Genomic DNA, 25,675 nt, shown 5'->3' on the forward strand with positions numbered 1-25,675 from the left:
TTCGCAGCTGTTTCATCTCTCTGTGGAAATGAAGGCACGATGTACATATGTGGGAATGCAAAACAATAGCCCTAACAGAACACGTAAAAAGAGAATGGAAAAGAGCTATCAGGGAAGATAAGACAGGGAGAGAAACCAAATTAAAATCAGGGGGGAAGTGGACATAAGGACCGGCACCACAAGAAACACAAGGATTTTCCCTCCTCTCTTCTTTCCCAACATTCACCATGTCACTGATGAAGAACATTTCATTCTGTATGTGTTTTTGTTTTGTTTTCATTTCTGACATAACAATGCCATTGACTTACTGTATACTTTATATACTGTATTTTCATCCAACGTTAGTTCTAGCCCCTGTGACCACTCACTATATGTTTATATATTCACCCTTCAGCAGAATGGATGGAAAAGTCAGCTTACATGTTTGAAGTTCCTAAATGGCACAAACTGGACAATGTCTCGAAGCACAGGCTCGCCCTTGGGAGACCTCAGGATCCCGTCATCGCCATCCAGCATCTGCATGTCACTAAAATCAGCATTTCCCACCCCGACGATGATGACTGACATGGGAAGGTGAGAGGCATGGACAATGGCCTCCCTGGTGTCAGCCATGTCTGTGATGACGCCATCCGTGAGAATGAGCAAGATGAAATATTGCTGAAGTTGTTGGACAGAAAGTAAAAATCATTAGTTCATCTTTCAAAGCCCTTTTTTTTCGTATAAAAATCTTTCTGATAATTGTCAGTCACAGACCTTTTTAAAAGAGAAAAGAGCCATTATAGTGACTCAAATGTTACGTGCATTTTCCCATCCAAACCTCATCAGCTACTAATTTCTCCTCTGCTGCAGCTTGGCTGTAGTTCACATCAGTTCCAGGAGCTGGAGGGAGCCAAGGGATGCACAGTGCAGAAAAGGGGGGTTCTAGCTGCTAGGGCAGAGAGAGGAGGACTTTGGCTGGGAAGTCTGGAAGAGTTCTGATATCCTCACCAGCCTTATTTTCCATCTGCTGCACAGTCACTTCTGCTGACAGTTTCTGATTACTTTTTTCCCCTTGGGAACCAGTGGGAGGCAGAGAGGAATGGGGTATTGAAGTGTTACGAGCTTGTAGCAGAGGTGTCAGGGAGGTTATGACAGCACTTTGCAGAGGAGGTTTGCTAACAGGCAAGTGGGATGGGTGCAGCCATCTGCAAACTGGAGGGTGACCCACTGGTGCCTGTGGGAGAAGCACCCCACCATGGCAGGTCTCCTGTATTCTGCAGAGCGATGACGTCCCTGTGAGAAGACGCAGGGCATGTGCAGAAGGGAAAATATCCATTTTCAAGCACTTTATATACAGCCCTTAGGAGAGGTTTTCTCATTCTCTAAAGGAGAGCAAGCAATTTTCTGTGCTTGTCATTTCTTTCCCAATAGTCCAAGGCTCACTGGACTGGGATCAAACAGACTATTACATCTTCACTTGGTAATGGGAAAAAGCAGCTCTCACATGGGTCCTTTCTGAATAGCTAGGCAGCTGGAGCCATTTAACAAATGTGCATTAATAAGAGAAATGAACAGGTCACAGAATTTGGTCACTCTGCACGAGCAGTATCAACAGAAAGCATCATTACAGTTTATTTATATACAGCTATGTAAACTCACACAGAGTTCTGTTCATCACCTCCTGCCACGAGTAAAACAAAATACACAGAGAGGTAACTTCATCTTGAAGAATCATGCTACACATTAATTTGATTTTCAAACAAACAGAAAGCGGGGAAGCTTAGGTTTAGAAAAATGAAACAATTTATTAAATGCAACATAATAGCTCAGAGACAGCACTGGGAACAGCGTGAGCCACCTCAAGATTAGCTGGGTATGGAAATTCAAATATAGCAATTCACAACTGTAGGACTGAGACTCTAAATAGCATCAATACACTGCAAATTGTAATGAAGTGGCAATCACGAGCCCAGAGCTATGAACACAAGTGTTTGGGAAATTCTGCCTTAACAGGAAAGCTTAGGGAAAGCTCCAAGACTGGTGATGGGATGCATGTCAATATACATCTCTGTTCCGTTCCTATGCATGATCATTTTTCTTGCTGCGGTACATGAGTTATCTGTTACATCCCTGACTCCCACAGCACTGCTCTACATTTGTAGATGTTTCAAACCTACTTGCTCACATACTTTCTCCCGTTCTCTCACTCTCCCTTTCTCCCATTCTGGAAAGCAGGAAAAAAAAGTAAGCCTAAAGCATTTCGAAGAGGTATGTTGCACACCATCTATGTTTACGTTTTTCAGCCCAATAAATCTGTCATGGTGTTTGTATCAGATGCAGGCTAACAGACTTGTCTCCTGATTTCCAAAAGGCACATAGTACTACATGTCAGTAATAGTAAATTGAAAACTGTATTACTGAGTCAGAGTAATGGTTGGGAAAAAAAAAAAACAAAACAAAACACCTACCTGACTAAAAAAAGTCCTAGTACATTCTCTGCAAGACACTTGAAAATAGGTAGTCTGTGTAGAGAAACATTCGAACTCATCTACTTGTATAATGGAAGAGTTAGGGCTTGAACCCTGTGTTTTTGTAACCCTAGTCCTCCCATTTCTATTTCCTCTGTGAAGATGTGGGTGTGTTACAGTGGTAGAGCTCTAGAAGCAGGAAACAGAAAGGTGGGGCAAGAACTGAAAGTCATGACTATCAAAGATGTAAAGGTTAAATACACTGCTCCAGCTGCCATAGGCTCAAAGTGACTTCTGTGAAGGCAGCAGATAAAAGCTGGTGGGCATTGTTAAAGATCCTGCTCTGTTGGCCCACAAGACAGGGCAAGAAATACGCCAAACATAGCATCATGCCCTTACCGAGGCTTCCTTGGTGTTGGTCTCCTCCGATGCTGATTTTGCCACCTTCTGGATGATGGGAGCAATGTTTGTTGGCCCATACAGCTGCAGCTTCGGAAGGCAGCTCTGATAAGCCTCCACAACACCTTGTATTCCTGGCATGAAAAGGTATACAAAAAACAAATGTGAGCACATCACCAATATTGTGCTTGTTTAAAGTGTAAATAAAAGGCAGGTTCTTAAGGAGTAAATTCAAAATGTCACACGATTTGCAAGCACTAACAACTTGAGATAATTTTTGAGAAGCTGCCTCTAGCTGCCTTGAATCTAGTTTGTAATAGATAATTCATTATACCATGCTTTTCCCAGCAGTGTTTAATGCCTGTTTTCCAGGTATTAGCTTGCAGTGCCGTAGGTTTCATTCTTCTTACTTCAAGGTGCAAGTGATTACTTGCTGATCATCAGCTAACATTCAAGCTAAAAGGGTAGGCACAAATTAAAAACCTTTCAACACTTCTCTCTCCTCCTCTTCAGGTAGATGTTTATTTCTGTCTATCATGGTAGTTACCGACAAACCTACCCTTTGCACTTACAATCTAGAGCTGTCAAGGAACTCAAACTTTTTTGCAAATATCTAACTCCCTTGTGCTAGGAAAACAGTTTCTCAGGGTGAATTTGCATAATTACTCACAGGTTGAATTCAGCCGTGACAAAAAACTGTGAAATCTTGGAATAAATAGAAGGATGCTTTCCAGACTAAGAAAAATCAGCTTTAGTCAATAAGTTCTGGCGGAGAACTAGCTATTTATGGCTTTTTCATTTCAGGCTATATAGCTTGACCAAGGAGAACAGACTTCTGCTGACACACTTGACAGATCACAGAATGAGAATTGGAGTTTTCAATCATTGAGAAAAGCATTTCTTGAAGTGATGCGCATTAGCCTCCAAAGACATAATTCCAGCTTACCAGACCTAAAGGATGAGAGGTCTAAAGTTGGAAAGAAAATGACAGATTGAAGAGCTATGTAAAGGATGCTGAAGAATGAAATGGCTTCAGTAAGATCCTGAGTCAGTTTCAGTTTGCTTTGAGACTGGCTCACTCGTGAGATTTTACTCAGCCGTCGTTTACAGGATATATGAGTGTGGATCCATTACTAACAAATCAAAGGGAGCTGCAATTACTTGACAATGATACACCTGAACTGCCTATGATGAAATGGTGGGGAACACCATCTTCTCTCTTTGTAGATAGTTATAAACACATTCTTCCATTGCAGCGCTCACAGATAAAAGAAAACTCTCCAGTTATAGCTATGATTGCTTAAACGTAGAGTAAAGGTACAAAATTTCTCTTGGTAATTCCAGTGACTAAACTGCATATTGCAAAATGGGTCCTTTGTTAACTCCCAATTTTAAACCTACTAAGATTTCATTATATATACTTACAGGTCTTGCACAAAGGCCTCATAAATCTTCTCTATGTTGCTGGCAAGATACAATGTGTTTTTAATTCATGCATTATAATAGTATAAGATAAAGCTTATTCCCTGTAGTACAAATGGATCTAGCGTGGTTCATGTCAGGAAGTTGCTTTCATCCTAGAAATAAACACGTTCTAGAAACACATATTTTGTATGCAGTCTCAGTTCAATATCTTTCAGAAATCTCTACTTTCCTTGTATATCAAAATCCAACTGGATATGAAAGTGGTTTACCTTGTGGCTTATTTTTCTTGGACCCTTTTATTTCAGGCAGAGCCAGTGGTGCATCTTTCTTCACAATTCATCCCCTTTTTAAACTGAATCCACTTTCAATAGCTCTAATAAAATACAGTGTAAGCATGTGCACATGTGTGTAGAAGACTGCATGTACGTGTAAAAGCATTCATTCAGATTAGATGCTGTCACTTTCTTCCTCAAATAATAAAGACTATAAATACAAGAGATAAGATTATATGCAAATAATTAAATATTAAATATAAGACTATAAACATATTATACTGTAAATACTATAAATAAATTAAACATAAAACTATAAATACTATTTTTTTCAGAACAGAAATGATAATAGGGGAAGAAATGTGCAAATATCCATATTTTGCACTGATCTTCATATCAAATATTCTCAGTTTATAACCAAGTAAACTAAAAATATACATTTCTTTGGAATGTACAGGTATATCTACAAATGAGTCCAGAGAGTTACTGCAGCTTGTATGGGCCTACTGTGCTAGCCTTGTCTCTACAGATATTAGGTGGGTTTGTTGGGGGCTACAAAATCCACTCATGACTCTGATTTAATATTTATCCTATGCTGAACTCCGTTCTGCTTCAGTTACTCTGGATTCAATATTAGGGGTACTGAGTTTTATGTTATCTGGGCATTACCTAGCTATGCTGCAGTTACAGAAGAGTCTGTAATGCACAGAGTGTGTTACTTGCAGAGCCAGGTAGGGCTTTCTCCAACCCGTATATGAACTATAAGGAAGGTTCTGCTGACCACAGGATGTCCCTCTTTGCTATTATGCAAGCACAAGCCTTTTCATTAGTCTTAATAGGTTTTCACAGAATCATAGAATGGCTTGTGTTAGAAGGGACCCTAAAGACCATCCAGTTCCAGCCCCTCTGCCATCAGAAGGGATCCCTCCCACTAGGTTGCCCAAAGCCCCGTCCAACCTGGTCTTGAACACTTCCAGGGCTGGGGAAATCCACAGCTCCTCTGGGCAGCCTATGCCAGTGCCTCACCACCCTGAGTGAAGGATTTCTTCCTTATATCTAACCTAAATCTCCTCTCTTTAAACTAAAAGTCATTATCCTTTGTCCTACCACTACAAACTCTTGAAAAAAGCTCTTCCTCATCTTTCCTGTAGATCCTCTTTGGGTACTGAAAGGCTGATATAAGGTTTCCCCAGAATCTTTTCTTCTCCAGGCTGAACAAGCCCAGCTCTCTCAGCCTATCTCTGTAGCAGAGGTGCTCCAGCCCTCTGAGCATCCTCATGGGCCTCCTCTGAACCTGCTCTAACAGATCTATGACCTTATGCTGGGGGCCAGAGCTGAATATAGTGCTGTAGGTGGTGCCTTATGAGAGCAGTGCAGAGGGGGACAATCCCCTCCCTTCCCCTGCTGTCACACTGCTTTTGATGTAGCCCAGGATACAGTTGGCTTTCTGGGCTGCGCATGCATTTCTGGATTATATTGAGCTTCTCATTCACCAACACTCCCAAAACCTTCTCCTCAGTCCTGCTGTCAATCCATTCTCTGCCCAGACTGCGTTTCTGTTTGGGATTGATCCAACCCAGGCCTTGCAGTTGGACTTAATGAGATTTGCACGAACCTGCCTCTGAAGCCTGTCAAGGTCCCCCAGGGGAGTGGTAGACTGAATCTCAGGAAAGAATTCCTCTCATGTAGAATTAAAAATATACATTTTTTTTTCAGTCAGGTAGGATATAAGGAATTTACTGGAATAAGAAACACTTGATCCTTATTTTAATAATTCCTCTGCTCATTAAAGATTGACATTTTAACACAATCCCTCTTCAATGCACAGTGATGCTTAACCCTACAATGTGTCACTAAAAGGACACTAGTCCCACAAAGAAAGGGATTTCATTCCTCAAGAGCAAAGCAGACACATACTCTTTATATTGGTTCCAGTCTCTGTTTTTTGGTCTAAAGCAAAATATTCTTCAGCAATTTTCCTGTGTTTTTATGGCAAGTATGCTAAATATTACAAGGTAAAATAGTATGGTAACTAAGCATTTTGTCTCCCTCCCACTCTTGGCCCAAAGAGTATTCTCTCTCCACATGATGTGCTGGTGTTACTGCAACCTGTGCCACCAAATGTAGTGTGGACATCTACAAAAGTCAGAGAAACACCACAGAACAATTGGCTGTAGGAACTAATCAAGCATTCATTACATGCAGATAATAAGCAAGCTGGAGCAGATGATTAAACAACATACTTTCTGGTCTGTCTTCTTTTCTTGCTTTCATCCAGATGGATATTATTTTAAATGGTACACAGAAGAGCCTTTTATATCTTGTACATGTGTGTATGAATGCTCTAAACTTTCCTCCCCGGCCTTCCTCCATGCTGCAATCAACTTGTTGCAGCTTATTAGCTCTACACCTTTTAGGTGATGGATTAACTTCGCAGCTGACTCTTCAAAGCACAAATAACAATTGAATACATAACAAACAGTAAGTTACATAAAGCTTAGGCAAAGTTCACTGAGCAACTTCTTCCTTTTTTTAATCTCCTCTCATTTTCACTGCTGCATTTTCTCTTCCCCACACAGAATGAATAGTAAGTTCTTTAACTGTGGTTTGTCTGTCCAATCTCTGGCCTGCTGCTGGCACTACATAGGTGCGACAGCCTTTTCAAATACTATAAACACCATTCATTCAATGCACATAATTATGTAACAATGTCAGCATGATAAAAGTATTAGACTTGGACTCAACAGAGGCAGAAAAGGAGGAGGAGTTTGTATAAAAATGCCCAATTACATTTCAAGCACCTGAGCTACAGAGGCTGGAGTAGGCCCAAAATTCAAGTGTGTTGAAAAGCAGGAATGCCTGCTGAACCAAAAAGAGTGGTCTTTCATTTAAGATGCATGAAAACTGAAAATTTTAAATGTCTTTTTTCATCAAACTGCTTGCCCTCTCTTCCTCAGTATATTCCCTGGCATCTTAATCTTTATCCTGAACATATTCTGCAGACCATACCAGAAAGAAAGCCACTACTAAGTCTGAGACGGGTTGAAAGGAACAGCTAGAAAATTTGAATGAGAAGTGCATTTTGAAACACCTGTTTCAGTGTTTCGAAGGTAGCAAAGAATGAGGCAGAATAAAAACTTGTGCATTTTAGACAGCAATAATCATCTGACCAAGACTTTCAAACATGTGCGAGCCTAAGATTACTTGTTAGACTTAGAGATTTTTTAAAATTAGAGATTTCTTTCCTATTTTCCTCACCTTTTACAAAATGTGAGTATCATGGTAGGAGGTTCTACAGACAGCATCAGTCACCACAGACCTCATTTGAAAATACATTATGTAGAGCAAAATCTGCTACACTAATCTAGCCTCTGACTACTGAAGATTAGTGATTATTGCTAGAACACACTACTCACCTATGCTGTGTTAAAACAGCTGTCCACTGTGTTTGCTGTCATGAAAGCATGCTTCCTTATATCACACTCGTCCTCAGCTGCTGCTCTGACTCTGGTGCTGGATCTGGCTAGGCTGACTTGCAGCAGGCTACTGTTGTGATAGGTCTTGCCAAACAACTGGCTGTAAACAGAGGGAGTCTGACTACAGAGGCACACAGCATGCCTTACCTTCGCATGTCCTGCCCCTCTATGCTGCACAAACTATGTTGCTGTAGATCCGAAATGAACAGAAAACATGGCTTTAGTTTTCAGCTGTGCTTGGTGATTCAGGGATGTGCAATGCTAAGCGTTCAACACTGTGTACTTTCAATGGCACCTATCTTTTAGGACATTCACGTGTGGCACTTGCTAAGGTTCCTACAGCTAAGCCTAGGGCTTTGGACGTGTTAGGTTTCAGAACTGTTTTCTTTAAGAAACACTTTGGAAAGTATTCAGGGGATACAACAAAAAATAGAAGCAGATTTTATCACAGCAGAAATATAGCAGTAAGTCTGTCCTGATGTGTTACCTGCACATTCTGGGTTGTCTTCATTGAAATTGATTGCAAAATCATGAGAGACCTGCAGGTAAATGGAAAGAAGAGAAGACTGTAGTTGGAAAAATTATTCAAAGAAGACTCACAGTTAAACACTCTTTAACTTCTTCCTGCATTAAACCAGACATCTTTCAAGCTTTCAGTGTTAAGTCTGAAATACAGTCCCAGCTGGACAACAAAGTACCACAACTGGAATCAAACTTGTCAATAACAACAATAAAGAACAGGAAATAAGAACACAAAGAAAAAATACCCAAGCACATAAGAAATCACATCAATATGGCATCAGGGTTGAGCTACCAATGCCAGCCACTGAAGAGGTACCTATTGCTGAGGAGGGATGTAAATGCAAACTCTCATTAGTTCCACATCTCAGATTGCAGGAGAACTACAGAAGGTCCTGTTACTGCACAAGCTCAGCCCTTTTCTGAATCTTCCATGCATGTGTGAACAGTTTCTCATTTGAAAGCCAGAGGATTACTGAGAAAATAATTTATTCTCCAAATAGATTAAGGAAGTCCCTTGGACCCACTGTAAGATAATAATGTAAGAAATGTAAAGAGTCTAAGTTGGTTAAGAAATTAGAGTAGTTTGAGGAGAAATCAGTAAGAAAAATAAGGAAAATGTTTCCCCTCAAATTTAATAAACATCCCACTTTCTCACTCTTCAAATATGTCTGTAATGAGATACCACAGAGCTATTTTCTAAGATAAGTGACTGTGAATACAAAAATGTTGCTGATTTTCTAATAGAACAGTATATCATTATCTTTAGTGGTTTGGGAAAATAACACAAGACTTCTGAATGCACAAATAATGCAATACAATGTAAGTCTCAGTTTCCAGGCTTCCTGTATGTCTGTCAATTACATACCAGCAACCACAATGCAAATGTACTGGGACTGAAACTTTCCTCAGATGCTAATTTCTGGTTTTCTGGTTTGCTCTTTTCTGCTTTGCTCCCTAGATTCCTTTTTGCACCATTCCTTGTTGACTGAAGCTTGATTTCTCATGATCTCTTCAGCTCTGAAGCTCAGTCTCTTAATTCTCCTGTTACCTTCAATTGTCTGGAATAAAGCCCAACTTTTGTCTCAAAACACAACATATATATATATTTTGGTTTGCAAAAAGTGCACATGGCTGAGATGTAGGCAGGCAATTTGCATAATTTTAATTTGAGCTCAGGTACAGCATTCCAGAGTAAAGGGGGCATTTATATGCCTAACACAATTACATACCTTTAAGACTTCTAGATATCTGCAGGACATTCAGAAGTGCCAGCAATCTTAGGCATACGGAAAGCAACCTGTTTCCTTCCTGTTCAGTGGAACTTGGATTACTTGCAGAGAGATTTATTTGTTGGATGCCACTGTTTTATTTGCTAGTTTAGATGACTTCCATTTATATGATACAGATAGCACAGAAATTAGTCAGTGAATAGATGCTACACACAGCACACATCAACTGTACCCACTCCTTCCTATGTTGTTTGATAGGATTCCTTAGATCCAGCTAACTTAAATAAGTTTAATTTTCCCCAGTGTGCAATGTCAAATGAGTCAAGTGTTGTCTCTCCAGCTGGAACTAACAAGAAGCTTTATCATCACTAAAATTTTTGTCCTGAACGTAGCTCTTAAAGAGTACACAACAGAAGATGCACTAACAGAACTAAGCTTCATTATCAATTTCAGAAATTCATTTACAATCCTGCTAGAGTTCTCTGTGAAAGTCATAATTCAACCACAAGTGGATTTGTTTACCGACTAAGAAAGATACCAAATACGCGGTTATGCAGAAGCTTCTCTATAGGCTTTTGCAGCCTATTGCAATTGCAGCCACAGAGTTTCTCAAAGAGAAATAAAATTTTCCTATCATATGCTGGTCTTGCTCACCATGATGATGCTCACCATTACTTATTAAACGGTTAAATAAAGTGGGACCTCTACCATGATAGGAGAAAATTCAAGGACTGAAGCAAGAACTCACTGAAGAGTCTTCAGCCAGCTCAGCCCTAATCAGGAACTTGTTATGTCTACACCAAGCATCAGTTGTATCTTTCAAAGGGTTTTAAATGGACCATTCAGGCTTCTTGGCCACAGAAGATAATGCAGAAAGCCACTATGCATGCTCCTCACTGAGAAGGCACAGAAGAGCAGAGCTGTCAGATATGCTTCAGAGGTGCTCCAGAGCGCTTCTGTCTGGCTGTTCTTGTATGTCTCCCAGCACGATTTGCCCAGCTGGTATCTGCCAGTCTCATGACCAGCTGCAGGCCAAAGGTAATTGCAGCTGTCAAGAATGGCTGTGTGAGTTTTCACTCACAGATGATTTTTCTGTTGTTCAATAGCCCTTCTTTTTCCTTTAGGCTTTCTGTATTTTATATTACCTGCATCTCAATAGTAAGAAGAGTGGTGATGCACATGTATGTATTGCAGGCTTATCCTTCCAATGCTGTGCCTCTTCAGAGATTTTATTTCTTTGTTCCTAATGCATGTGAAATTACAGCAAAAGGAACACCACAATTATTTTCCAGAGCTATAAATACATTATTTAATTCACACTATGCAAGCATGGGCTAGATGCTTTCGTTGCTATACAGTTTCAGCATCACACTATACAAACAATTTATCTGGTTCATAGCTATGGCACCCAGGCTATTATTTAAGGAACACAGGCAACAGTCTGGGCCAGTAAGAAAGCACTGGTCTAGAAAGTGTGCAAAACGATCCAAGAAATAATACTGTCTGAGCAATGGCTGCTATTCTCCAAAAGCAAGTGGACCTCATACACTGTCACCTTCGTTCACTAAGACCAATGATACAATTTACCCTAAAGTTGGGACAGGAAACACAGTGAATAAAGAATGATTTGGTTGTTTCCTATGCTGTCTTAAAAAGATCTGAAAATGTAAACAAGATGTAAGAATAATGTAAAAGAGAGAAGCTCACTGCACAGCTCAGTGATGGTTCACAAACAGGAAATCATTACTCAATGCAAACCAATAGCAGATCTTTTTAAAGCAGTTTCTCCAAATGTCCAGAACTCATTCTCCCCCTTCATTTAAAATTCAGTTGAACATGCAAGGGCTTTTGAGGATGAAAGGCAAACCATACTGATGTCAGACAGCCCAAAGTCAGCATACTAAATGGTATATTTCTGACACTGAATGACACAGCCCTTATGCACTCCCAGAACTGATATGCTAATGGAGAAAGGAGGAAGAGAGTGAATATAAAAAATGCTAAAGACAGGTAAATCCTCGGGGGAAACATAACAAGACACCTGGCTGTTCAGAAGCAAGCTTGTTTATATAATCTATTAAGGTCATTTGTACGACGGTCAAGTTTAAGAGGCAGGAAAATATGGAATACTTCACGTCATACAAACATAGAATGACTGCTTTATGTCAGTACATGGCACAGAGAACCTTGGAAAGAATTGCAGGCCTTGTTTGCGGTGGAATTTGGCCTCACAATAAGGAATGTCCCTGTAGAACTAATGTGTCACACATCTTGGATTAAGTTTCAGGTGATTAGCTGACCCTCTGTCCAGCCCTCCTGCTCTCTTAAAATCAATCCATAAAAGGAATGGAGAGAGGAATTCAGGAGTACAGAGGTGATTAAGTATGACCAGCCTGGTACTACCATGCTGCACAGACCACCACTCAAAGCCTCCAATGAAGGAGCCTACTTACACTTGGCTATGTATTAATCTGTTCTCTCTACAGGATTCCAGATAAATTATTTAGCAGACACCTCATAGATGTGGGATAATTAAAACACAGCTTTCCAGGAACTTCCTGTACCAGGAACAAATTTTTTCTCAGGTAATTTCTTCAAGGTTTTTAACAAGAGAAATATGTAGAGTAGCTCTAAATATCTGTAAGTACACCATCATGTCCATTACAACAACAGCACTTCTGTGGATACATCAACTAAATAAACAGTCTAAAATATTTTTGCTGAGGCACACTATAGCACAATTTGTTTTTACCACTATACAATGCTTCCATTGCCTGTACATAAGCAAAGACAAGCACACAGAAAGGCAGTTGTCCACTAGTGTGATGGTGTCCATGAGATGGAATCTTGCAAGAGTCATAGACATACTTCCACATGTATAAGAGAAGTTTAGTAGAAAAGTCATCTAGATTTAACATAGCAAGAAACTTATTTCCTTCATGTGAGATGTAAGGAAGTTCACTTTCATAAACAAATCTCAAAATACCAAAAAAATCCCGCCTTAGAATGTGACAAATAATAAAACCACAAAAGTCATAAGATAAATTGCCTTATACAAAGACATTTTAAGTTGTATCAAAATGTGTTGTTCTATTTTAGCCTCCACATTTTCTTAAATCCTTTTTACTCTACCTGAACTTCCGTTTTTGAAGCAAAAAGCTGCTTTGACTCAGAAATCAGATGTTTATCATTGATTTTGCAAATGTTGAAATTGGATTCCTCAATTCTTTTGAAAATTGGTAATCTTTTTTTCTTTTTTTTCCCCAAGGTTGTTAAACCCTTTTAAATTTACCTCCCTGTCCCAAGGAGTTCAAACTTTCCAAACTTTCCAGCAACCTCTATGGTGATGATACTGAGACTACCTGACTAACAACCTGACAAATTCAGTCACGTTCACAAACGCTTTCTTATTCATTCGAATAAATGTTGAACACTTATCTGTGAGTAAATTGAAAACTATTAAGCCACTGCCAGTCCTTGAATTAAATACTGAATGCCTGCATATTTTGCAAAAGCTTAAGACACTAACAAATTTAAAGAACTATTGCTCAAAAGCTATTATTTTCTGAATGTTCATTAATCAAATGGTTTGGTAGCTGGACAGCTTGTGTCTCTGGCTAAGACCACAGCGTAGACATTTCTGCTTGGCAACGCTTGCCAATTTATTTGGCTTTGTACATGATTCTTAAGCATGTTGCTCAGCTTCCATACCTAAATCCAGGTCCCATGGAGAAGGTGATGAATTCTGTTTTTTTCATTGGCCTGTTACACATCCTTTTACTAATCTATCTTTTTTTTTTTTTAAGTTTTGCACATATTTTTGCCCTCAGTCTCCTGGAAAACATGGAACCCACAAAGAACACACAGCACTTTTCAAATACCTTACCTGTGCAGCAAACCAAACAAAGCAGGTTAGGGTAAGATAAGGACTGTAGTGTTTTTGTAACTGCAGTGAAGTTCTTTCCAGTGGATCTTCCCCGTATAAACAGTGAATGGAACTTTCATTAAAAATGCAAAAATAAGCAGAAGTGTCTTAAAACAAACACTAAGTTGTTTCTTAATTATTGACCTAATAGCCTTCAATTCTTTAGGAAAGGACACTTCATCCTTGACAATACACACCTGTCATGGGGCCAACATAGTTCTAAGATATATATTTCATATTAACTGTAAGTTTTGTGCCTCTGTATGGTTTCTCAGCTGCTTTGAGTTCTTCCTGCTAGGAAATTAGCGTGTGTGGTTCAGCTTGCTTCCCTCCTCTTCACTGTGACCTTCTGCAGCACTGTCAGAGTCCATTTATCAGCCACCTCTTCACTTTACATCAAACTTCTCAGAAAAAAAAAAAAGTGATGAGTTAAAGACAATGCTGTAGAATAGCATTCATGTCCTGCAAGTTTGGTGTGTTAGAAACTTGGGGTGGAATATTGTTCTTAGAGGTTTACTTATATCAAGGAGTAGGCCGATGTAATTGTCAGGTCTTAGGGAAAAAAGATCATATTGCTGAATACTAGATGAAATACCTCTAGACTGATGAGGAATGTTCTATATGGCATGTCTTGCTTCCTTCACTACCACAGACTCTTTATATCACTAAGAAACTTGTTTTTTTCTGCTGACATCTGATGTGTTTCATTTGGAGCTGAAATGAGGGAAAATAAAATCATTGTAACATAACTGTGTGCTCTTGAAATAAAAATCCTGCAGAAAGTATATATAAAATATGTTTTTAAAGGGGTTCACCCTGAGGAAATTCACAAGAAGCCTGCAAAGGTGGATGCTGTTACTGTTCTGAAGTGTTAACGAAAAGAGAGGTGTATTTTTCTATGGGTAATAACGCTTGGCATAGTAAACATTGCACTTATTGTAAGATATAAAAGGATGTGAGGAAATGGAATCTCACTAGGTGGACAGGTGGATGCTACCCTCCAGCATCCGTCCCAGGCTAATGGCAGTAGCCCCAGAGAATAAGAAACTGAGGCACTGGTTTGACGTGACACCACAAAATGGACAGCTGTTTCCCATGTCATCTAGTGCACCAAAGAAATTTTGGCAAATAAATGTAGAACTTATGCTCAACCTGAAAGTAGTGGCCTTCAGCTGCTCCTAAGCAGCACAGTGGAGACTCATTACCTTTGGTTTATGTTGAACAGTGAGTTACAGTCCCCATCTTCCTAGAACTTGTAACTGAGCATGATGTAAATTAGATCTGAATCCACTACATCCACTTACTTTGGTGACTTTTATCAGGCTGCCTTCCTCTCATCACTGTGTTACTGCCATGCATAGATTGGTCAGCTTTCATTTAGACTTCTATGGAAGCTGCTTTGTTTTTACTGTTCTTTTACTGTTATATGGAGGTTCTCATGGTTACTCAGAAACCCTAGGCAGTGGGAGTCATTTCTTCCACAGGCCTAGCAATTTGTCATCTACTGGAAGAAATAAAAGCAGCTGCTGGTGTGCAGAGACCAATGTGCTATATGCAGGTTAGATTATCTAATTAAGTCTGGAGGCTTGAAAGCAGGCACTCTAAATGAAAATGAAAAGCTGATTTATCCACATGATGGGGACAAAATTTAGACTTTCTCATAATGATTCAGTCTAGATTTGAAGATGTGATTTATCACAGTTCTGACACTGCTGTCCTTTAATGTAAGATATGTCTGACTTGTGATAATTTTGACCAGAAATACCAAAAGGACATTTGAATAGCCTGAGATCCACACTGCTGCATGGTGTCTTTAGTGTTACTATATTTTTGCAGAAGATAAGAAGTTGCAGTAAACAAGGTGTGAGCACTCTTGTTTCTTCTTTGTTATGTTTAATTATATCCATTTCCTCACTGTTTCCTATGCATCTTGGCTATATTCCATGTAAAACACTAATCATTGTTGGCTTTGAATTAAATTTATGATACCAGTGCAGACTAAATTACTGAAGGATTTTTAGGATTATTGGTCTTGATTTATTAATACATCATTTTGAGGCGGACTTCTCACTCTCTTAGAAGGCTTATCTTTCAATTTAGAAGTGCAGCCAAAGCCAACCAAGGACTCGAAAGGACTAAAGGTTACCGTTTATGTAAGAATGCAGATATTTGAATGGACTATGCAGAGTGTTACAAGGAGGGACTGAACAGTAGCACAAATGACTGCGAATTCCTAATCCAGTCCCAGTTGGATGTGCCCATGATAGACACCCAGTTAATTACTTGTCCCCATCTGTTGCACAGACGGGCTAGTCCCTCTGCAATGTGGTTCTTCTCTTCTTAAAAGTTTTATTAAATTAGTAAGCTGATGTCGGAACATTTTTTCTTTGTCATTTTCTGTGACAATTTTCCATGGTGGAGACTAAAGATGTTATTCCGACCCTCGCTTATATCTCCACATACTTTTGGACTTGTTTACTCACACGCAAGTAATTCAAAAGCAAGTAGTTCCATCTTAAGCTTACCACTATGTTTTGTGAACTTTGCAAAATGTGAAGATCCCGATTCATCCAATTTCCTGCTCTAAGGGGTCAGTAACACGCAGACTTGTCAGGTCAGATCATGTTATCATGCAAGACCCTTGTATGCAGATTTGGGCTATTAAGTTGTCCAAGTCTGTCACTTTCTTAAGAGTATTTATCAGATAAACTATCTCAACACTAGTTCTGCCCAAGCATTAGATCAGTTGGTGATGGTGATTGTAGGAATATTTGTTTACAAAGTACCCCTGAAATCACTTTCTAGCCAGAAACGCGTCTTTCATCTGGCACCTGAAATGCTCTCACAATCGAGCGAAGGGACTGTTGATTGGGTCTGACAAAGTCAGTATGTTGCCATTATGCTCATATGACACAGCATTTTAATGACACAATCTGATTATTATCGGTTAAGAAAAAAGCTGTGAATTTTACTCCACAGCCACCACCAGCAAACCAGTGAAAATACTTCAGCTGGCACAGAAACATTGTTCTTCAAGCAGCACTTCAAGCAAGTATGGCTTTCAGCAGCTGCAAGAATTCCAAGTTCTCCCTCATGCAATGATGGTCACCTCACAGCTGGTGGAACAACCAGCCTCTGTCTCACCACCAGGCTAGTACCTTTGTTTAGGACAATCACAGTAGTACATGGTGTTATCAGGAATGGTCAAGAGTGGGTGCAAGAGGGCACTCTGGCTCTGAGTATAGATCAGCTCATTCAGTGAGCATTGCCATACAATCACAGGTAGAGATGTACATATTTGTGGCTAAGCAATGGGCACTTGAGAAGTAGTCCTTGCGTTTTACTAATCTGTCTGGTGGAAGAAGCTGCTAAGCACTCTTATTTTCCAAAACACTCCCCCTTGTATAGCACAGGTGGTTATCACCTGCTACAGTTGGAACAGATATGCAACAGATGCAGATGTTCTCTGTGCATAAACCACATTCAAATCTGTATCAATGTTCTGGAAACTGTCTCCCGTCTCTGATTTTTGGAAAGCACTAACGCTGGTGTTACTTTTAAAGGAACAAGGCACAGCAAAACACTTTGTCAGACACAGTCCACTTTTCCGTAACAGTGATTTTTACCTTAGAAGCTATTTAAACCTATGTTGACTTACCTTAGACACCCGTTTGCCAGACACCTATCAAATTTGCTGTACATCACTACTGGAATTTCATGCAGATATCAGATCTACAAGCCATGAGGACACATATGTACATTTTTTTTTCCTCCTGCTGATTCATGCTTTGTAACACTAAATAACATACAATCTGTCTCTGCAGAGAATTATTCTCACTCAGCTAGTGTTCACCTCCCTGGCGCAGCCACAGCTGAAAGAAGTAACTCGGAGTATGAGACTTGGGAATACTGGATGAAGTCTGCATCATCAGAAGTCCAGTTCTGCTTTTTTTTGCAGTTAGTATCTGAACTGCAGAATCCCCAGCCAGTCTTTGGTTACTTACTTGTGCAGAACCACTATTCTGCCTATTCTATCTCTGCATATTCAACACAGGGTTTGAACTTCTGCCTGTTTCTCCTTAGGCTTTTTTTCTGTTGGATGATCCTTTTTTAACTCCACTTTTTTCACTCCAACACTACCAAGCTGCATATTTATGCCGCCCACAATTAGTTGCACCATCCCTCTAGATCACTCTCATTTTGTTTTGATCTGCTTTGTTTAAAAACACGACTTCTTTTTAGTATGAATATGCTCTTCTATTTCTCTTCCTGGTAATGAAGATGTCCACTACAAAACGGAAATTTGCCACAGAGCAAAAGTCTTCTGAGGTCTGTTTTTACAGGAAGATGTTCAATCTCTTCAACATAAAGCACAGGCACTAGGCCACTCATGGAATTCCATCTTACAAAAATAAGTTCTGTCAAAGCAAAGCTCACAAAGCTTCAGAATATGCTTGCTGAGTGCTGTTCAAACATTCAGTCCTCTTACTAGGCTAACATCCATTAACAAAGTTTTGCTAATATCATTAAATATTTTGGGTATAACACACTTCTTTTAAGTTTAATTTTGATTTCTGGTTTCAGTGAGGTATTACTGGATGAGAAAACCAGATGAGAGACAACACAGTAGGAACTGCTTCCCCAGCCTTCAACCTGCACTTCTCCCTCTTCTCCCTTATTTTATGCCCTGTAAATGAAGGAAATGAGAAAGTTTCTCATATTCACCTACTTTGTATTCTGGGGGTATCCTTGCTCCAAATCCAAAGGCTGGGAACATTTTGTCACTGGAAAAGAACAAAGAAAAGAAGAGTTCTCACAAATAAATGCATTTTGCAACAATAAACATTTACTCCCCTGTAAGCATTCATCAAAAATGCAAAGGAGCACACAGAAAAGGCTTTTAGGTCAAGAGTGTAACATAGCGGAATGGGATGGTAAGGTATTAGAGAAGGAGGGCTTTATGCTGACCAGATGGAGAAATGATATTGGACATTTTTCAAGTGAACATTTAGTATTCTGGAAGTTAAAAGAAACTGGAGAATACCAAAGAATCGAGATATCTTATAGAGATATGATTCTATGGTTCTATGATATCTTGCACTTCTCCCACAAGTGCAATTGTAGGTCCACATCACCTCTTCTTTTCACAATCTGGCTGCAGTGTGAGGGGGAGCTATCTAACAGCCTGTGAAAACAGACAGATTGATTTCATATAAATGTGGATATGCTCCCCCAGCTCAGAAAATGAGTTTAGTGAAGAGATGACTCTGTAATTACAAGTGTTTGCAAATGTGGATTCTTACTGTTGTCTATGTGCAAAACAGACTTCCTAAAATATAAAAAAATTCACCCCCAGAAACCTGCTGGTTCTGTAAGGCTTTCCACCTGTATCATGTGCATCACTACTACTCTCACTAAAACCTGAAATTATTTTAATTAGTTATATACTAACTGGTAACCTAGCAAATGCTGCGGCATGGTGAATTTGCCTTCAAACACTATGCTGAGGTTGTTCCACCTCAAACAGATCTGCAGAGACAAAAATCCTGATTCAGAGGACCTGGAAGCTTCAGGGCTGTTAATACCCTTTCAGAAACACAGTAATGTCTCACACAGCCCACGTCCTGTCAAGTTTCCTCTTCCCAGATGGCAATGTGGAAAACAACAAGCTGTAAGGAATGTCTCGTCCCTGAGTCAGCAAAGCACTCCATCACACACTTGAAGTTAACAATCCACCCAAACATATGTTTAACTCCAAACACATCCTGAAGCCCCACTGAAATCATGGAACTGTACTCCATTGCTCTGATGAATCAAATCTCTCCTAGGTTTATCTGATTCTACTTAGAGGGTTTCAGGGCCCTTGGAAAAGTTGAATTCCTACCAACGTTTTTGGCATTTTCCAAACATTACTTGAACTTTCCAAAGTTCCCAGGAAGAGGCAGCAGGTTCAAATGACTTTGTGTAGTTCAAGACATTGCCACACCAAGTATCACATGAGTAACACACTTCCCAGACATACTCCCAACAGAGAACAGCATCATTAAAGCTGCCGAGCTATTTTGTCTGGTATAACCTGCGAGGACCATTGTGGCATTTCTGATACAAGCAAAGGATAAATGGGAGAGTTTAAAAGGAAGGAGAAATAACATCACCCCCTGCCCCCGCAAAGAGTTATTAGTTGCTACCATGAGATAGAGAAATATTCAACAGATCACTGAGAAATAGGAAACAGTAATTATTGCCATCTGATGGCTTAGCTCTCACAATTGTTGTTCTGCTAAGAAATTTAGTTGCCACATAAATCCTGGGAGCGCCGTCCTGTGTACCATATGTTACGCTGTGTGATAATGGATCTTGGAAAGGAGAACTAACATCATTTGCATGGTAATGAAACATTTTTTTTCCAAGAAATGTCAGAAACAAAGAAGCTGCTGACATTTGATGTTAACCACCTGCTGACAGCTTTCTCTTTGATTAAGCACTCCCGGAAGCAGGGAAGCCCTTATAAATAGATACAGATGGAACTTCAGGTCTGCACTTAGAGAGCAAGAAATAAGAGGACATTAGAAAAGAGTCTGAGGGGAGAAAAAAACCTTGTTTTACATCAACAATTAAGCTAGGGTTGGATTAGAGAATCAAACCCTGTGGAGCTGCAATTTAACTGATTTTGGGTGAGAACAAATTGAAGGCTAAAAAGAGTTTTACTTAGAATGTAAGCGTCCATGTTCAATACAGCAATCCAGAAAGCTACACTGGCAGCAATTACCCAGCCCGGGAGATGCCTAAACTCATACAGTTGTACTGCAAAGTCTCTTGAGTGTAAACAAGTGTTGGGACTCTAGTATCTGCAACTCCACCTTTTCTGTACTGCAGCAATGCAGAGAGAGCACTGAGTGATACCTCTGGCAGCCTGGCTTCTCCTTGTTGGCATCATTTTGAAAAAACCTAAGTACTTGACATGAAGATGAGAAAAGCAAAAGCATTGGATCTTGACTTTTATACCTTGTTATGTAAGGGCTGTGACTAGTCATGCAAACATAGATGTACATGATTGCTGATGCATTTTCCTGTCAAAAAGGCATATATTACTGAAAGACACCAAACACTGAGCAAATCTAGATTATAGCTTGAAGGTAAAATCAGGGATAGAGTTCATGTTCACTGCTCATATTGGTAAATGTAAATTAATCCACACAGAAGGAACTGTCAGGGCTCAAAGACTACAGTTTTCCAAACAGAAATATAACCAGTTGAAGTCCCCAAGTAACACCTTAACTATAACATAATGCACAGCATAGAATGACTTCTGAAAACACCCTGCATTATTCTTTTGGAATAATGCTCAGCTTTAGTCACCTACCCTTCAAGCTATCTAGGTGAACCAGAGGAAGCACACTGACAAATCAATACCTTAATAGGGGCACACAGGAGAGAGATCTCAGTGAGCTGTACTGCACACACAGGAGAAGAGACTAACAAAGGAAATAGTAAGGATTTCTAAATCAGTAAGTGATACAGATAATGATATCCTCTTCTGCTTCACCAGGAAGCCTAGTGTTACTGGAAGGTAAGAACTCTCTTTAAAGATAGGGAGATAAAATAATGAACATTTAAAAAATCATGTCTCATTAACCACAGGTGCTCTCTGACCTACAGCATCATATCTAGAGTTCAGCTTTATTATGAGGATTTACTTTTCCTAGTAACAAGAAGAACTTAGCTGAAATTCTTCCACAGGATTAAATTATTTTAAAATCAGACATTAGAGAGTCTTTTGCAACTTCCCCCTAAGGTGCTGCCTCAGGTGATGCTGGAGATAAGAGCTGGGTATTCATCAATGTTGCTGGGAATCTAATATATTAATTGTATAGAGTAAATGTAGGGGGAAAAAACCCTAAGTCTTTGTATATGCCATTTATTTATTCTGAAAAATGGACTTCTAGCTAGCCATAATGGTAGCTTGCAAATCATCTTACCAGTGTTCATGAAAGCCCTCTGGTCTGTAGTTATGTATGTGCTTAGCTTTAAGCTCTTGAAGTTAATACAACAAGTAGTATGCTCTGAGGAGACCTTATTGCAGCCTTCCAGTACCTGAAGGGGGCCTACAGGAAAGCTGAGGAGGGACTTTTTGTAAGGGCATGTAGCGACAGGATGAAGGGAAATGGCTTTAAACTGGAAGAGGGTAGATTTAGACTAGATATTAGGAAGAAATTCTTTACTGTGAGGGTGGTGAGACACTGGAATGGGTTGCTCAGCGAGGTTGTGGATGCCCCTTCCCTGGAAGCATCCAAGGCCAGGCTGGATGGGGCTTTGAGCAACCTGGTCTAGAGGGAGGTGTCCCTGCCTACAGCAGGAGAAGGGGGATGGCAGGGGAAGGAAAGGGGAAGAAATGAGAGAGGGGAGGAGGAAAAGGAAAAAGGGAAAAACAGAAAATGCCACGAAGAAAATAGAGCCATCTCTAAACTCAATTAAAATTGTCATCTTTCATGTTCAAGAAGTGAACTGAAAGAAAAGGAGATGAATTGTTTCTTTTCTAAAGCATATGAATGAATCATGTTACTGAGTGTATTATTTAGTACTTTGGAGGGTTTGATGCCAGTAGACTCTGAATCATGACAGCTTACAGGGATTAGCAGGAGTTCCAAAGAAAACACGGAAATCATTTGAAATATTTAAACGTTTTCAGTTCCTGCTTTGCAAGCAGAGCTAGGTAAATAAAAGACACGATCTGTATATGATCACATAGGGCAAAAAAAAGAGAAGAAGAGCCCATCCCCTTCACCTGCAGTTCTGTGCAGTCACATGCATTACTGCAGGATGGGCTGGGACAGAGCCGGCTGCGGTCCAGCTCTCTCTGCCGTGCCTGAACCAGAATGGCTGCAGGGCTTCAGCTGCAGCAATTTCCTCCCAACAGACGGTATTCTCCAAGGGACTGCTACACTGTCACAATATATCCACACTGGGGTTGTACCTGATTCCATGCAGCCATGTCTCTGGTTCTGGCCAGGTTACCCTGTGACTAATCAAACCTGTGCTGTACCTAACAAGGCCGTCCAGTCCATACTGCACAGTGATTTGTAAAGGAGTGGCAGGAATTAACTATTATTATATATTTTGTTAAGAAAAGAGAGCTGGGAGCACACAAATCAGTAGCAAGTCACTGCAACAGCCACATTATTTGGTCTGTCGTAGAGATGCTACACAACCACGTGCAAAATCGTGACATTAAAATTAATTTGCTATCCTTAATTATGGCTTTTAGTCACCTTAGGGGAGCTGGAATCTGCTGAGTCCAGAGAAACGGATACTGTCATGTAATTGGGTTTCAAGAATGTGAGAGAAGCGCCTGTCTCACCTGTGAGGGAAAAAAATAATGAAATGGGGGAATACAAATTCCCTGAAGCAAACCAATGAAAGGCATCAACTCATGAAATAACTAACAAAGCTAAGACCACGTAAAACAGATTTAAACATCCACTTATTAACATTAAAAGAACAGCAAAAGAAGCTCTGCAGGGTAAAAATAGCAATTGAACTCGGAAATTCCTATATTTGGGAAAGGTAAATACCCACAGAAAAGAAGTCATCAGAGCTTGAGAGAGGAGTAGGTTAAACTAAACGGAATGACAACGAGATCGATCACTTGTTAGAAGAATAGCCTAATAAAATGGCATATTCGGAAAGAAGAGACCAAAATGTCAAGCTTCCCTGCTAGATGACAAATAAATTGCCATGACCTGATTTATATGACCCAGTTCAGCAAAAGGTATCTTGAAAGAGAAATGTTCATGATTGGGAATAAACTAGGGAAGGGGATGCTGCAAGAGGCTGCAGTGAGTTACACTTAACTTTTGAAATCAGGGCAGTTTCCAGAAAGTCCTATGAATCTTAAGGGTTACAAGTATGACCCAGTAGCTTCCAAAACCTTAACTCTACAGCCAACTGTCTGTGGGAACATACGAGGAAACTGTACCGTGACTGACGAAGTCATTCTCACACAGATCATAATTTTGGAAGTTGAAAACTTGACATGACTTGAAGACAACATTGTAGGCAGCAGGCTGAATCCCACAACATAACATGAAGATCTGATCTTGGAAAAGCTCAAATGAAACAGCGTGGGGCCCCTTCCTTTGTGAAACACAATTGCACCTTTCAGGGTGTACTGCATTAAGCAACCACAAGAAAAAAGAAGCCTTAGTAAGTATGCACATAATTTTGTCATTTTTTACAAACTAGAGTGGAAATGATTGGTCAGAGACTTTCTTCTGCAAAAAAAAAAATTCTATCAGAAAATATCTATGAGGGGTGTGCTGGGAAGAGGGGAATACGGGTCTGTGTTGGCATAGTATACAGGGAGGTGCTGGTAATTTCTCATAAAATGCTCTCGAGATACAAATGAGCTTTCTAGGATAAGCAGATAAAACTGTTACAGAGATTATATTGTGATTTAATGTGACCAAATGAGCAGTTGATGTAATTTTACCAAAACAACATCCAGTAAAAATGAAGAACATTATCAAAACAAGTTTCAGCAAAATGTTAAGTGCAATACACTGATGACAAAAGGTGTCCAGTTCCTTTACAAGGAGTAAACTTGCAGGAGATTTAGAGCATGCTGTTCACTTATGGACTGATTGGTTTTCAAACAGGAATATCTGGCAGCTCTGCTACTTGCTAATACAATGGACTGGATGACAATAATTACATCCTTAACAATGCAGGGAGGAAATTCATGCTTCTGAAACTGAGGAAATGGCTGTGTTGACTGCAGATGTACCAGATGCTAAACTGTTGCCACATGTGGCATCAGCAAAAATGGCACAAATTGCTGTCTCTTTATTTATGCTTATTTATACATATGAGCATTTATTTATACAAATAACTAGTCTCTACAGCACTAGATGGTCTCCTGTTTCAGATATAGATTGTAGGGTTTGGTACTCCAAGCCATTCTCTTCAGAAAGAGATGGTAAAAGAGAAATCACAGTGGTACCACTCCACACAGTCCTTGCAAAGTGTCAACTACTGCATAGAACAAAACTCTTCCTCAGAGGAGATTGTGAGCTGAAAAGATAGTAAAGGCTGCAAAGAAGAACCCTGCAGAATGGTTTTGATGTAGTTAGTTTTGATGTATCCACCAGCTGACTGCATGCAGCAGGGTGAAGGAAAGGCACGGGAAGAAGTTCCGGTAAGAAACTAGGAAAGGACTGCTCAGGACCGATAAGCTGACACGTGCATTGAGAGCCTGGCAGAAGACGCAGTGTAAAGATGACACAAAGATGAAAATTTGGTGAAGGAAAAAGCAGAGCTGTAAAAATTGACAGTACCTGGCCAGATACAGAGCAGCTGCAGATGCACACATATATGTAAGTTTGTCTACATACAGATGAAACCATAGTGAAATCCTCTACCCAACACAGTGGTGCTATACTAAATCTCCTTCACTAATTCTTGCAGTAAAAAGCGGTGATTGCAGAAACTATTCTTTAGCAGCCACTGGCAAATACAAGTCAGCAAATACTACAGAGGCAAACACTAAATATGTGTAGGCATGTACTAGGAAATGGTGCCAGCCTAGGTCCTTAGCAGTTAAATCCACGGGTTTTCAATCCAGTTTGGCAATTACAAGTATCAGCAAGCCCTTTTTCCCCATGCAGTTCTAGCCCTGGATTATCCAAACACTTCAAAATACATTTACCCACACCCGACATACCACTTAATGATGAGCATAAGCTACCAGTTTTTCTTATTCATTACTCTTTTTCTGTTTTTCCTTTGTTCTGTACGTAAATTCAGTCCTATCAAAACACTTAATACAAATATTCATGTCTTTTCCGCCATGGTTCTTAAACTTGTTTAGATATGCTAATCATCTTTATTGCTTAACCGCCTCCAGAAAGGTTGTTTCTGTAGTTGAAGTGATAAAGAGATATGGTAAATAATTAACCATATTTTTATTTATTGATCTGCATGG

The 25,675-nt window shown here is 39.8% G+C and overlaps 1 protein-coding gene across 8 annotated transcripts in view; it reads right to left on the bottom strand.

The window, feature by feature from the left end:
• Nucleotides 1-25,675, bottom strand: part of CPNE4 (copine 4) — a 268,973-nt gene that overhangs the window by 5,928 nt on the left and 237,370 nt on the right. For all 8 annotated transcript variants that reach the window (XM_021388897.1, XM_021388896.1, XM_021388898.1 and 5 more), the window contains 4 exons: nt 18,425-18,479; nt 8,507-8,558; nt 2,847-2,980; nt 421-657 (listed from right to left, as the gene is read on the bottom strand). In XM_021388897.1, the coding sequence (XP_021244572.1) occupies nt 421-657; nt 2,847-2,980; nt 8,507-8,558; nt 18,425-18,479 (478 nt within the window). The remainder of the gene's footprint in view (nt 1-420; nt 658-2,846; nt 2,981-8,506; nt 8,559-18,424; nt 18,480-25,675) is intronic.

Source organism: Numida meleagris, chromosome 2 (assembly GCF_002078875.1).
Source record: "Numida meleagris isolate 19003 breed g44 Domestic line chromosome 2, NumMel1.0, whole genome shotgun sequence".
Lineage (NCBI taxonomy): Eukaryota > Metazoa > Chordata > Aves > Galliformes > Numididae > Numida > Numida meleagris.